The sequence below is a fragment of the Amblyomma maculatum genome, chromosome 11 (assembly GCF_055883805.1).
Source record: "Amblyomma maculatum isolate TAMU_Amacu chromosome 11, ASM5588380v1, whole genome shotgun sequence".
NCBI lineage: Eukaryota > Metazoa > Arthropoda > Arachnida > Ixodida > Ixodidae > Amblyomma > Amblyomma maculatum.
In genome coordinates, this window is record NC_139354.1 from 35,933,276 (window position 1) to 35,947,739 (window position 14,464).

Sequence of the window (14,464 nt, forward strand, 5' to 3'; positions counted from 1 at the left end):
TATTTTATTTTTATTTTACAGATTGGAGGAGAGCAGCACTATAAGCTAGTTGTTTCTGTCTATGCTAATTGCGGTTAGGCATTTTGGCTTTATTTCTGTTGAGCTATGGTCTGCACAGTGCTAACAGCACATTGTTAAAAAAAAAAAATAGACGGTTGCAAGCAAATGCGAGTGCTTCGTTGACTTCAGGATGACTGGGTGTGTACTAACTTGACTAATGTGCGAGGAAATATGATATACTTGGCCATATTGTCAGTTAACGTTTGTTGCTTGAAATATTTCTTGATGTTGCAGTGCTTAGATGGTTGGTTTGATTTGTGTCTGAAAGGACAGTATGTGGTTGCGACATGTCAAACTTTGAGAGATCGTGGTCCCCATTCATATTGCTGTGTAGCTAAGGCTGTGAAGCATAATTCATAGTCATTGAACTGAATATGTGTGGACGAGGAGTGCATGTAGGTACAAACTATTTTATTTTGCATATTTCTTGTACTCAAGCATATGATGTCTAACTAGATGACTGACAGATAATTGCATAATTCTCTTTTTTTTTTATAAAAACAAATCAAATGTAGGAATGGAAATATTGCAGCCTGTACTGTCAGTTCGCAATGCATCACATTAATTCCTAGTACACTTTTAGCTCCCAAATGGTGCTGTGCTTTCATCCAGATATATTTTACATTGGAGCTGTACAGCCTGTCCTAAAATAGAGCTGTGAATTGTGTCTGTAGCAATTGGATCTTGATTGCTGCTAGAACTGTTATTTTGCCCTGTGTGTTTAGTCTGAAAACATTCTTTTGCCTCTCCTTAGTTACATATTTAAAGGAAAAAAAGTGCGCTTATCTGTGTAATAATACTGTCTTGTTGTGTGGCAGTTGTCTGTGTAATCCCATTGGTTATCCTAATTAACAAAAATGACACTTTCATAATAATTTCATTTGTTACCATACATTTTGTGAATACTGGCTGCTAATCACAAGAGTATCTGCCCTTTCAGGTAGGCAGTTTCTTTGCGTCAAAGAAGCGAGAAATGGCTTTTTTTTTTTCAGTCATTGGGAAGAGTGTCCTTCTAGTTTCCTTATTTAATCCTTCTTTTGACAATCTTAGTTTGCAACGTGCAAAGCTAGAAATGTGGTTTACGCATTTCTCGCAAAGTATCATTCTGCGGCTGTGATACTCGGTCACAGCTTTCCTTGGCAATAATAGCTGCACGAGCGTCACTGTAGCAGCTGGCGCCATCTCTTAAAGCTTCTTGTAATTAGCCATGACTAATTACCTTCTTCAAACACTTATTGTAAAGACGTGCGCATTTTCTTTAAACAAAAATATTTTCAATAATGAGAAACTATCTGAATATATAATATTATAAATAGCAGTGCAAAAAAAATTCATTATGGGATGGGGTAATAGGCTTGTGTTACCACGGTTTCTCAGTGAAATAGGCGAACTTTCAATGTTGCAAGTTGACTGTTAATGTTAAAATTGTGCCTTAAAAATGAATGACAATATTCTGTATATTAATCGAAAACTAATAATTGCCAGCGGGGACTATTGGATCTATAGTCCTATAGGGACTGTAGGAAGAGGGGGCGTGTCTGCTGTGCTGCCAGAGAAAATTGTCATGGAGTACAGACGAAGATTTTGCTGTTTCTCAGCAAAACACACGTGCTCATTACGAAACTAGAAAAGCATTTTCTGCTGAGACATGCTCCTACATTTGAAGCCAGTGTTCTTGTTCAAAGCAACGAGATGTTTGTACATTAGATACAGTTTTTAACAGAAACGATACAAGTATTTATTGTGTGCATTGCAGACATAATCTGTTTACTAGTTAAATGGTGACAGGCAAATCTGTCCCTCAAGTTTGCTTTACAATGCATAATAATAAGAGGCAGCGCGAGTCCTAGTCTATTCACGTTGCCTCCTATTGTTATGCATTCTCACCAACGAGCCCAAACGGAGACTTTAGTTCATCTAATTCTTTTACAGTGCACACTTCTGATCCCGGATACCTTGTGAGCAGCTGAGGCGAATTATTTCTTTTGCTTTTTGTAAGCTATTTGATGCTTGGGAACATTACTTGTCATTTGCCTAGAGAGTCAAAAGTCAGCTCTTTTACTGTGATTATCAACTTCAGAATATGTTGAAGTATTTTGCTCCTCAATGCTTGTAATTGTCTGATGTTAAGAGATGGACAATGTTTTGCACTGCTGGCATTTGGCTGAAAGTATAGCAATTCGGAAGATGCACACTCAAAAGGAATATAGTGCTATTACTGAGCGCCTTAGCTTGGTAGGAAATGTACAGTATGCGGGTTTAGGTCCTAAAGGATTGGATAACAGTTGGCATTCTCGATTTTTACAAACTGCAGATAAGTTTGTGACTTACAACCTTTGATATGATAGTTTGCAAAAAGCGTCTGGCCTGTCCGCAGCACTTCATTAGTACAAGAATGCGGTGGCAATTCTTGCGTGAGCAACAGGATTATATAGCAAGGGCAATGAGACAAACAAACTGGAAGCTACTATGCCTTGTGTATAGTCTCGAGCCTCTGACGGTTATTGAATTAAGAAGGCGAAGTGTGGCTGAAGGTTCTGCTAGTTGAGTGTTGCTCATGAGCGTTTCTTGCTGCTCTATTTGTCCTCAGAAGCTGGAAGCATCGTACTTGTCCTGCCCCAATTCTTCACCTGCAAACATTGTGGCGAGCGATGCCTTACACAAGACCACCTGAAGGAGCACCAGCAGCTCAAGCATGCTCGAAAGTCACTAAACTTTTTTTGTACCTACTGCCCCTACTACACCCATGACAGGTAAGCAAAGGTTTCGCTGGTTGTTTGCTTCTATTATAGTGCGATACGTAGGCATACCTCAAGCAGCGTGGACCTTCTGGGCGTTTTGATTCTGCGTAAGGGGATCAGGGTGGAAGATTGAAACACAAGGGTGTGCTCTGCAGTTACTCATGTGATAAAAAAAAAAAAAATTCCAAGAGCACTGTGGAATCTGCACTGCAGAAATGCGAAAGCCTGAGCATTGCTGGTCCACACGGTGCATCACATTTGCTCTCGTTATCATTATCAACTAAATGCACTGTCATTGCTAATGTCAGCATCATTATAGCTAATTGCAGCATCATTGTCATCACTACTATCATCCTCACAGTAGACAAGGAGAATTATGATGTGCATTCCACGATCCCGGGCGTGGCGTAGTTGGTTAAAGCGCTCGGCTGGGAATCCGAGGGATGGAGGTTCGATTCCGGGTAGAGATCGAATTTTTATTTTTGTGATGACGTTAGTTTCGGTTTCGGGTGATGATGTCATTTCATTGACAGCTATAGTGTGACCGGACAAACGCCGACAGTATGAGCCATTAAAGGCTTTCGCCATAAAATGGGGGCCTTTTCTGGGGGGACAGAGTAAAGGCGAAAGCTGCAGAGGAGAAGTGGCGTGCATGGCCAGTCTGTCTTCCTGAAATCTAGTGCTTAGCACCCATGTAGGGTCACAGTACCCGTTGGTCATGTTACCAATGCTGTGTGGTGTCAGCCGGTCATGTAATTGGGGTTATACAACATACTGGCAACACGACAAACTAATGTGACCAATGGGTCCTATTAATATAAGTCATGCGACTAGTGAAATCTAATTCGGCCTTCAAGGGACTAGGAAAGATGTTTGAATTATCCGAAATTTGGAAACATTGAATGGGCCTCAAAAACTGATGAAAATGAATTGCATCACAGTAATTTTATTTAGTGAGCACCAGGAATATGGTTGTCTGCATATTTGAGATGAAAGGTAAATAAGGATGACTTTTAGCAGCTTTGCTAAGTGCTTCATTTTGCGCACACTGTCGGAAGCGTCAAAAGATTTTCTTCAAAACGTTAACTGCCTCTGCTGCCCTTTTCACAGTGCAATGCAGGTAACAGTGATGCCTTTCCACATACGGCCACATTGCGTTTCAAGGATGCTTCATTGCACGGCTGTAGACTGTGTAGGGAAGCATATTCAAAATGCATCGATTCGAGCATATTAGGAGTATGGGCACCACTATTCTATGGAATTCATGTTTTTTGGATGGTTGCTGGCTTTGTGGGTCGTGCTCTGCCTAATCCTGTCCGAATAAACGTATGCTAGCCCGTCTATGTCCGAATTAATGAGCGTCCACAAACAACTTACATGGGCATTGGCCTGGACTCCTTATTCGAATTATCCTAATTTACGGGTTAATGGCCATTGAATTAACGAGATTTTACCCTAAACACCAAAGCACATTGTCATCACATGCTTCCACATAACCCTTGGTGGGGTCACGTGTGACCCTATCAACTTAAGTGTCCTCTTTATTAGCGTTGGTGCCGGCACGCCAAAGCATGCTGTCTTGCCCCTGTCTTGTTCCTATCCATTCAGGTCCCACATGGTCATGCATGAGAGAAAACATACTGGGGAGCGCCCATTTGTGTGCCCATTCTGCAAAAAGGCCTTCCAGCGACTGTTCATCCTCAACCGCCACATGCTAAGGGTCCACGGAGCAAAGGAGCGGCCGCAGTGTGCCGACTGTGCAGAGTGCTTTCCAAGTGCAGAAATGCTTTCGCAACACCGCAAAGCTGTTCACTTAGGCTCACACAAATGTCCCTCCTGCAAAAGGACCTTCACTCAGCGGAGTGACCTCAACGATCACTTGGTCACCCATGCCATATCACCCGTGCCATCACCAAATGCAATACAAGACGCCGATGTAAAGCCACCCCCAAACCTTATTCCAGTGAGGGAGGAGGTTCCTGCGAATCACTTGTCCCAAGCGGCACAAGAGCAAAATATATGATCTACAGTGCCTTCTGCACTGACCGTAACTGTGGCGGTGAGGTGGAAACGGAGTCTCTCTGGGGAAGCACGTGCTTCTGCTGTCTTCGGAAGACTACCTACAGGACTTCTATGAGTGACGGAGGATTAGAGGACATCCACTCTCGAGGGGGTGGTGGGATGATGCATCAGCGGCAGAGCTGGTGCGAAAGAAAAATTAACAGGAAGTAGAGGCCAGTTTTATTGAAAAACAGTGCAGGTAGAACTTGAAATGCTCCAGATATACGACAATGCCCACAAGTGTTGAAAGGTGTCAGACGGTTGACGTACACACTGCATTGCAAATGTGCGCCACATCTGTCAGTAGAGAGGTTTGTTGGGAGATATTTGCTCAGGCAAAGTAAAAGTTCCTGAGCAAACCTGTAAGTGCAGCTGATAACATATGTTGAAGTGAGACGATTAAATAAAATGGCAAAAGGCACGAATACCTCCTGCTTATTAACAAGAAATGAATTGACAGCATAGTAGGCTCACATGGCCTAGTTGTGCACTTTAACCACTGCTTTTGTTTATGATTGGGGATCCACCCGAGTCAATGTATCTTGGAATAGTGCTGAAGGTACTTTTGGCGTTTGACTATTTTCTGAAATTTTTTTTTCAAGAATTTTCTAAAGCACATGCATTAGAATGTATGAAACTTGTAGATTAAACTGACCAAGTGGTTTTGCGCTGCCATGTAAAGTTATGATAGACTATTAAAATCGTGGTAGTCTTCAGGCTTCTCTTCAAAGCACTGCAGCTATGCGGAGAAACAGAACAAGACATCATTGTTGATGTTTCGAATTTCATCTGCTTTCGCCCAGTCCCTTTTGGGAGTCGCCTGATTCCACCAAACAACGCTTCGCGGCCTTAACCTTTATTGGCATTGGTCTTCGTGATCAGTGCAAGCATTTATACGTTGGAAATGCATCACTTCTAGTGATGACGTCATCAGGGTCCCTACTTGTCGCCGTGCGCTGCAGAGAAGCCTGAACGTCGGAATAGTTTTATTCAGAGATTATTCGCAGCATTCACACATTTGACTCCTTCAATTCAGTTGAATTATAAAGCCACTTCAGCTGCCCTTTCATGTCCCAAATCGACTCAGGCCACAAGGGACGCTGTAATGGAGGGCTCCAGAAGTTACTACCTGCTGCGGTTCTTTAAATCTGTGCGGACATCGCACAGTACCCGGGCGTCTTGCTTTTTGCCTCCATCCAAAAGTGGTCTTCATGGCTGGGATCGAACACTTACTCTTGAGTTTAGTAGTTGAACAGTCTATCCACTGAGCTACAGCTTTGGTTTACAGGAAAGGAAAGGCGCAGTATCTGTCACACTTGCTCTGTGGACACTTGAACTGTGCTGTAAGGGAAGGTAGGAAGGTGGGAGTGAAGGCTGTAAGAGAAAGTGTTGCCGTAGTGGAGGGCCCAAGAGTAGTGGACGGCTCCGGAATAATTTCGACCACCTGAGGATCTTTAACGTGCACTGACATTGCACAGTACACGGACACCAGTTCGTTTTGCCTCCATCAAAACGCAGCCGCCGGCAGTCGGGACCACTATGGGGAGGCAGTTTTGACGTTTGAGACAGAGAACCAGAAAGAAAGTGTAAGCCTTGCAGTGTAATTTGAATATTGGTTGTAATTGCCTGCACAGTTAAACACCATTGGTATAAAGGCGCTATGAGCTAAAACTTGCCAGCGTTTAAATAAATGATAGGTAATAACACTTTTGAATTTTTGAAACAAAGAAAACTCTTGACTTTAACAAGGATGTTTGTATTGGTTAAAGGACTTTTAATGCTTTTTAACTTCACATTACTGACAGCTGTTGACATTGTGACGGTACAGCTTATGCTAGCAAGACCGTACTCTTTGCACATGATGGCACAAATGTCTGTATTTATGTGAACTTAAGAGCTCCAATGTACTGGAACATTTGCCGCTTTTGGGAATGTGCCCTTTGTTGCCCGTTGTACCTTGTACATAAGCTTGCTTTTAGGGAGCTCTTCTATGCGCTCTGAGACGAGTGGCAGCATGAAGGATGAACTGTGCCGCGATAGGAATGAGCTGTTAGGACGATGTCTATGGCATGCATTCTAGGAACCAGGAGAAATGAGACCATGTTCAGTAGTATGGCGCATTTGCACTGTCAGTTTCCAGCACTTATGGTGCTATGACGTCCACCGTTGGGACTGGTTTCAGGCGCGATCAAGATTTGAACAGAAGCGAGTGTTGCCTGCAACAATGAGCACATTTGCATCGAATATATGATGATGGCTCTTTTTTTCTTTAAAATGTTATCGTATCTCTCACTTATGGAATATGCATAGTTCTTTCGTGGTGCAGTAAGCCAGAAGCGATATGACAGTGACTAAAACATTCTTGTAATGATGTGGGCCTAGGTGGAAAACTGGCCTTTAATATTGATTGTTGTGCATGTTTAAAATTAAAGGAAAAAATTTGACGGATGGTTTACTGTAGCTAAGCGTTTAGTATAGTACAGTGGCACCGCTTGCCCTGTTTTATCATTGCTTTGGTTTGCTGATTCATGACTTTAACAATCTATTGCCTGCAACTTTCACCTTCATCTTGCTCGCTGTTGTACCTTCGTGTAGCTCCTTGTTTACTTTACTTTTGTGGAAATACAGCCTTGCATGCCTTGAGCACAAAAGACTGCATCCATAACAGTTTTGTTGTGGCATAAAAGATGCAATGGACAAAGCAAGATGCGTGCATCACTGGCACCAGTGTCGAGAACCGCCTTGTCGAGGTTGCTCAGTGGTTAGGGCGTTTGACTGCTGAGCTCGAGGAAATGGGTTCGATCCTGGCCGCAGTGGCCCAGTTTTGATGGAGAGGAAGAGCAAGGTGTGTATGTATTGCGCTACATCAGTGCGTGTTAATGAACACCAGGGGGCTGATTTATCTGGCGCCCTTCATGAGAGTGCCATCTAGCCCAAGTCATTTTGAGACGGGACTATACTCATACCCTTACCACATCAGTCTTGAAAACCAAGCAGTGAGCCTTTTTCATTATTATTAATTTGTTTAATCAAAAAACTTCAGGTATGTTTTCCAAAGTTTAGCACCAGTGAAATCCTTAGTTTTTCTGTTTTCATCTTTCGTGCTGCAATGCATATGTTTAAAATGCCACTCAAACATCTGTCTTCGTTCTTGTGGAGGTTCAAAGAATTTTGTCACTTTATAGCAACAGTTTAGATTTCAACTTCAATGCCTAACTTCACAACTCTCCTTTTGTCTGGTTAAATCATTGAGTTAAATCAAGTTAAATCATTGAGGAATTGCGATTGTGGAGTGGAATGGTGCTTTCGGAGTTTGACTGCGGATTCTAGGGTCACAGATTTTATCTCATGTGCCCTGGCTCTGTTCTAAATTTGCACAGACGGCACACAAATAGTGTTGTACTAAGCATTTAGTGCATGGTCAAAAACCTTAAATGGACTAAATTGATACGAGGCCCTCAACTTTGGGTCCAAAGGCTTGGTGGAGTGCCTCGGCACATAAAATTCTTCAGTCAGTGTTTTTTTTTTACATAGACTCCATGAAGCAAGCAAGTTCGTCTAGCAGGTTTAAGGAGGACTAGCATAAACAAACTATATAAAACACTCCAACACTACTCATTGCAATGAAGCTGACATGACATCCTATAATCTGGGTTATGGGTGTTTCTGTAGTATCTTTGTATCTCCAGTACAAGCATAATTGGTGTTGAAAGCGCTATTGTGAAGAAGAAACATTGTTTGGCGTAGTGTCGCATTCACCGCTTGCTGTGTTTGGCAGGTGGCAAGGTGGATAGAGAGAAATCTTCCTGTCCACCTGTAGGGAGGGGCCAGAAATTGGCTGCTGTGGGAAGAATGCCCCCTTTTGAAATGCAGTTCTAAAAATGATGTTGACTAAGAATAACACGGTGAAAATGAAAATGGCTAAGAACAACCCAGCAAAAAGCAAAGTCAAGTTACTTAGCAAAATTGAAGTACAAACAAAGTATAGAAGGAGGAGGAAAGGCAGGGAGATTAACCGAAAGACAAAGTATATAAGAAAAGGTAAAAATTGTAAGAGAGACAAAGAAAACCTATAATGCTAATGCACCGTCATCGCATAATGATAAGTAAGCTTCCCTATGTATTTATAACTCTCAACAGTTCTAGGAAACTAACGATTCCACATTCTTGTACAATAGAAACATTCGGATTTTGTAGTGATTTTGGTTTCAAACTTGCATTTGGAACTCCAGCAAGTCCGCTTGAAATTGATTAGTGCAATTTCTGCATGTGTACTTCTGCCAGAAATACAAACCTTCTCAAGAGCAGCAGATTTATTGAAATAAGTGTGTAGCACTTGATGGCCTGAATATTTTCAGCGTAGGGCCACAATGTTGCATTGCGCAGCATAGAGCAAGGATTCCAACACTTAACGTTTCATGGCCCATTTTCATTTTATTTTTTTTTCTCCCTTGGTGGTTGCTACAGTCTCCTTCCATGACTAAGCCTGTGATGAGAGTGCTCACAAATGAAAGCTTCGAGGTATTATAAAAAAGGTGCTTGACCACCTCAATCATCTTGCCTTGTTTGGTTGCCTGTAGCACCACGAGAAGAAGGTTGCAGTCAGAAGAAAAATGCAACAACTGGTGTGCTGAGCTGCGATGAGAGGGAATACTAAGGTAGTATGCCCGCTGTATTCTCTTGTGACATTTGCAGGCATGTTGATGCAAATTTACGATACAAGAGCACATATATGTTTGTCCAAAGTATAAACTGGGTACGGAGGACGTGAAATCACTACCGGTGTTATACTGCAGACTACGTCAGCACCTTATGTGACTCGTATTGATGGGTTTACTGAGAGATGTAGCTGATGTGCCATCCTGTAGAAAATGTAGAGCACTTCCTTTAGCATAAACTACACATGGGTGCTTGCATTGAACTTTGAGCTTTCAATGCAAACGTTAACTGTTAAGTTTAGTAAACATTAATGTTTTTTGTCAGAGAATTGGTGCATGTATTTTCGGTGTGGACTCATAAAAGCATTGTGGGTTAGAACTATCTGTGCTTGGTGGTCTAAAGCCATATGCAAGCGAAGATTGTAGGAGCATTTTTTTGTGATATAGGAAATGCATGCCTTTCCTTTCATTCGTCGTTTTTGTGCTGTTTTGCTGTGCCTGTTCCAGCAGTTCATATTTTGTCATACACAATTATTGAGCTGACTTCATCAGTATGCTGTCATTTGTTTTACTAGAATATCGCAGAAGAAACGCTGGCTGCTTGCACTACTGAATCTGTGCAGCTATCGACGTTATCAAACATTTGATGCCGACGTCTGCATTACCATTTGCTGGGCGGTAAGCAGGTGTGGATGCTTTAGGTGCCTAGTATTGCTCTGCCTGTACATCCTTGCAGGTCCCTGTTACATGCTCTGTTCAAGTAAGGACTTGAGACACAAGTGTTTGCTATTGATTGAGTGCCTGCAGGAATGTTACTTCTCTTAGCGTTACAAATGTATGCTTGTTGCCAATTTGGCATTGTTTCAGGAACTGATGCTTATTAATTCGTTGATTCGAAAAGCTCATTTGAGTGAGTCCCAGCATGATTGTTGCTAATTTAGTGTAATAGTCATTGCTTTGCTTTTCAGGTACTGGGAACTGGTTATTCAAAGGTTGACATTTGGTGAACATACATTTCTTACGGCAAACACAAAAGCTTCCATCAAGATGAAAAGAATAAGAAATTGAGATCGTGGGCATTTTAATCTTTCTACTGCATAACTTTGACATCGCAAAATACCTTACCTGTGTTACGAAGCTGGCAAATTGTGAAGAAAATAATTCCTATAGTGCATCGTCATGTGTTGACGCATGTCCCATAATCATCTTCCCTGTGGCTGTTTTTCATAACCTTTAGCCTAGCTTCATCATATCTAGTACCAAAGTTGCCTGTTAAGTTTATTCCTGGATTGTCTTAAATGACGGCTCAAATAATGGAATTCTTGCTTTGCCTTATTTCTTTTGGATCTTGGTCGCTGAGGGAACATTGAAAAGCATTTAGGCCAAAATATCGAAACATTCAAATTTAAGTAACATAGATTATTATGGTTCAGTGATGCATGTTTTTTTTGGTCATGTAATACATATGCTACTTAGGTTTTAACAAACTGAATCTGTGTATTTGACATTTCAGAGAACTGCATCAGCCCGATGATATCGGAAGCGCTTCAGGAAGTCCATTGTCAACAGTTTTTCGAAGTGACAGTGGGAAATGTGAACTGTGTGCAGTTTTCGGTATTTTAATATCCAGGAATTGTGAACTAGGGCATTAGGGTAGGGACACACTAGCGGGAAGACGTGCGCAGCATGCCGCCGGCGGCAAGCAGCTTGCCACAAAACTTGCAGCGGTGGCAGGTAGATCTGCCGCGCGCCGAATGGGTCGAGGAGCCATTTTCGGCGGCTTGCCGCGTGCCGCGAAATGGAAGAGCCAATGAGAGACGTCCGGCTCAGCGACGTGCGCTTCAGTGTCGCCATCTCGTGCCTACTACCCAAGTTAACTTCCCGCGGCTGAGGCGGCGAGACCACGATCAAGCACACTCCCTACCATCAACGACGAAGCGAGCATTCTCCTTTTGTGCCTCCGTGTTGAAAATTTAACCTCAGTGAGCGAATAATGGAACACTTTCTTGAGACTGCTCGGTTATTCCCCTTTTACACGAAAATCAACCGATGAGCGATCATCGGCAAAGCATTCGATCTCGCAGGCTAGTTGTTTTCATACGTGAGCGCCCGCTGAACATTCACGTCGGGGAAAATGTGAACAGGACAGTAAACTTGTTTAGAATGCTCGAGCGGTGTGCTGCGGAGCAAACACGATCGTCGCGGTAGATGGCGAGGGACAACGAGAAGCTGGAATGCGGTCTGCGGCCGAAAAAAAAATAGCAGATCAGCTCACGCAGTCGGACACAAGGCGAGATCAGCGCTGTCACGTGACCTGCGCGGCGGTCACCTGCGCGGCGACCGCCGCGCGAAACTGATGTGGCCTCTCTGCCGCGCGGGCGTCCTGCCGCTGGCGGCACACCGCGCTCGTTCTCCCGAAAGTGTCCGTACCCTTACACAGTGACCAGAAGCTACTCTGCATGTCAATGCTGCAATAGTTGTTAGGATTCATTATATTTTGTAAGTCAAAGTGAGCATTCACCAAAACTTCACCAACAGCTGCTCTGGACCAAGTTTTTGGAAGACTGTCTATGCTGATACTTGACAATGTGAAATGTATTGCGACTTTTTTCTCCAGACTTTCTCAACCCTAAGCAGGGTGGCTTGTTGGGCGAGTTGGTTGAACATTATTAATGTTTGTCTCTTTCTGTCTATCTGTGTTCTAGTGCTGTTTTAAAATAATTCTCAACACAAAAAGCACGACAGTTTCATTTTTAGGCAGCGATCCATAATTTAAGTTGTTACATGTTTTGGTGCTAGCTGCTTGTTAGTTAAGAATTTTATATTGGATGCTCACACTGCCGTTGTAGGAAAGCCAGTGTTATGGTTGAGGGCAGTGGGTTTAGGTCTTGAAAAGCTGTTTTTTCTTTTTGTGACAGGTCACCAGAATGCAGAATATACAACCATGCAAATATAGTCTATCCTGGATATATCAAATACAGAAAGGGTCGTGTAACAGTTCAATATATCAAAAGTTTGATGCATATAGAGCATTGAAATGATTGAGGTAACCTGTAACGTAACCTAGAGTAAAATTGTGGTACACCATGACTAGGGACATACGTTAGCGACGTACCATCCTGGAGAGTACTTGCAGTGTGCCACTAGGCCTAGCAGTCCTTGGGTTCGAAACACCATTGGCAGAGAGAGAGAGAGAAAACTTTATTGTCCACTGGTGTGGGCTGCAAGCCCGGGCCAGGCACTGCTTCACTGCACTAGATGTGTGACCGCCCATGTCGCTGCAGCACATCCCCGGCCCGCATGATAGCGATCTTCTGCCGATGGGGGTCCGTTGCGCACAGTAAGGCCTCCCATTCCTCCCAGGTGGAGAGCTCCTAGCCCGGTGCGAGAGGATAAGCCGGGCACTCCATCAGGATATGTGTTAATGTAGCAGTGGGATGAAAGCACAAGGCACAAGATGGGGTGAAGGCACCTGAGTGCATGCGGGATAGTAGGTAGGGCATGGGAAAGGTTTGGGTCTGCAGGCAGCGCCATAAGATTTGGTGGTGGATAGTAAGGGATGGGTGGGGTGGGGGATAGAGCTGACGCTCAACTCGATAGGTCTGCGTCACCTCACTGAAGGTATGCATGTGCTCTCTCGAGTCGTGCAGGCCCGAGTTCGCCGCCGCCCGTTATATAGGTCCTCGGGCGTGGACATTGGGGGCCTCATTGCCAGGATTTCCCGAGTGCGCAAGCACCCAGATCAGCTCCACTTGGCGGAATGGTTCAGGAGAAGCCGATTCTAGCATGCGGAATGCGGTTTCATGGATCCTGCCTCTGGCGAAATTTAGCAATGCAGTTTTAGAATCGGAAAGAATGTACCGAGCTTCAGTGTAGGCAGTGGCAGCAGCTATTGCAGCCTCTTCTGCTGATTCCGAAGTGGAGGTGGGTGGGAGGGATACAGGGATTAGTGGACGCCCCATGTTGTCCACAACCGCCACTGCAGAGCATTCATTTACTCTTTTGAGAGTGTGTGCCTATGACATAGCAAAATGTTTTGAGAATACTGTGTTCCATGTTCACAGTTTTGTGTGACTGAAGTGATGAAGTGTAATTCAGAATCACTGATTTGCTCATTCAAGGATGTTTTAAATAATGTTTATGTGTTCATATTATTCATCTGTGGTGTGAATTCATCTTTTTTCAGAACATTTTTGATACATATGTCACCTTGAAGTCTTTGTGGAGATTTTAATCATCATAAATGTCTACCTTCTTTTGGTGAATACAGTGTACCCAGTATGGAGCAGTTAGCAGTTAGATGAAAGGTTATGTAGTCTGCTTTTTGTGGCATTCAGGAAAGTTATTCTTTGAGAAACTGCAGAAGTAGGAGCCATTTGTAAAAGCATTTCGTCTGTGTTATTCATGTAAGCGCAGGTACTCTGCGAGCATATGCTTCAAAAAGTGAAACAATAACTAAAGAAGCTTGGTGATAGGAAGTAACGCACTTGATCTGGTGTTGCTGTGACCGACGTAAAGTGCTTCCTCGGCTAAGCAGTAATTTCCCATGATAACATATGACTACTTCTGTTTCAACCAGAAAAGCTTGTGAAAAGAGGTCTTTAAGGAAACTGAAAAGAAATGAAACGCTGCTTGTTCTCTGTTCCTGCCTTGTAGAGGATGGAGATGGTAGGACCACATCTTTCGCGGCCTTCGGCTGCGATGCCTGTGGCGAGCAGTTTCCTTTGCAAGCCCTCTTGGAAGTGCACCGACAACGCAAACATCCTCAGGGGCCAAAGGGAAAGTTCTGCTGTGCCTACTGTCCATACTCATCAAATAGGAAGTAAGCCAAACATTGAGCTCACAACTTGTATACCATTGATAATGCAACAGGGTTCGTATTCTGAGATTGCATTGTTTTCAGAAGTGTTGTTGCCCTAACCTCGAGTCATGTGATTGGTAGAA

At 43.3% G+C, this 14,464-nt stretch overlaps 1 protein-coding gene across 14 annotated transcripts in view; it reads left to right on the forward strand.

Moving 5' to 3' along the window:
* Window positions 1-14,464, forward strand: part of LOC146173480 (zinc finger Y-chromosomal protein-like) — a 35,810-nt gene that overhangs the window by 7,935 nt on the left and 13,411 nt on the right. For 10 of the 14 annotated variants that reach the window (XM_084583480.1, XM_084583491.1, XM_084583481.1 and 7 more), the window contains 2 exons: window positions 2,651-2,813; window positions 14,177-14,342. In XM_084583480.1, coding sequence (XP_084439606.1) covers window positions 2,807-2,813; window positions 14,177-14,342 — 173 coding nt within the window. In that variant the 5' untranslated portion in view covers window positions 2,651-2,806. Of the gene's footprint in view, window positions 1-21; window positions 199-1,992; window positions 2,055-2,650; window positions 2,814-14,176; window positions 14,343-14,464 lie in introns of those variants that run through there. The other 4 variants (XM_084583485.1, XM_084583484.1, XM_084583486.1 and 1 more) reach the window with 4 other exon arrangements.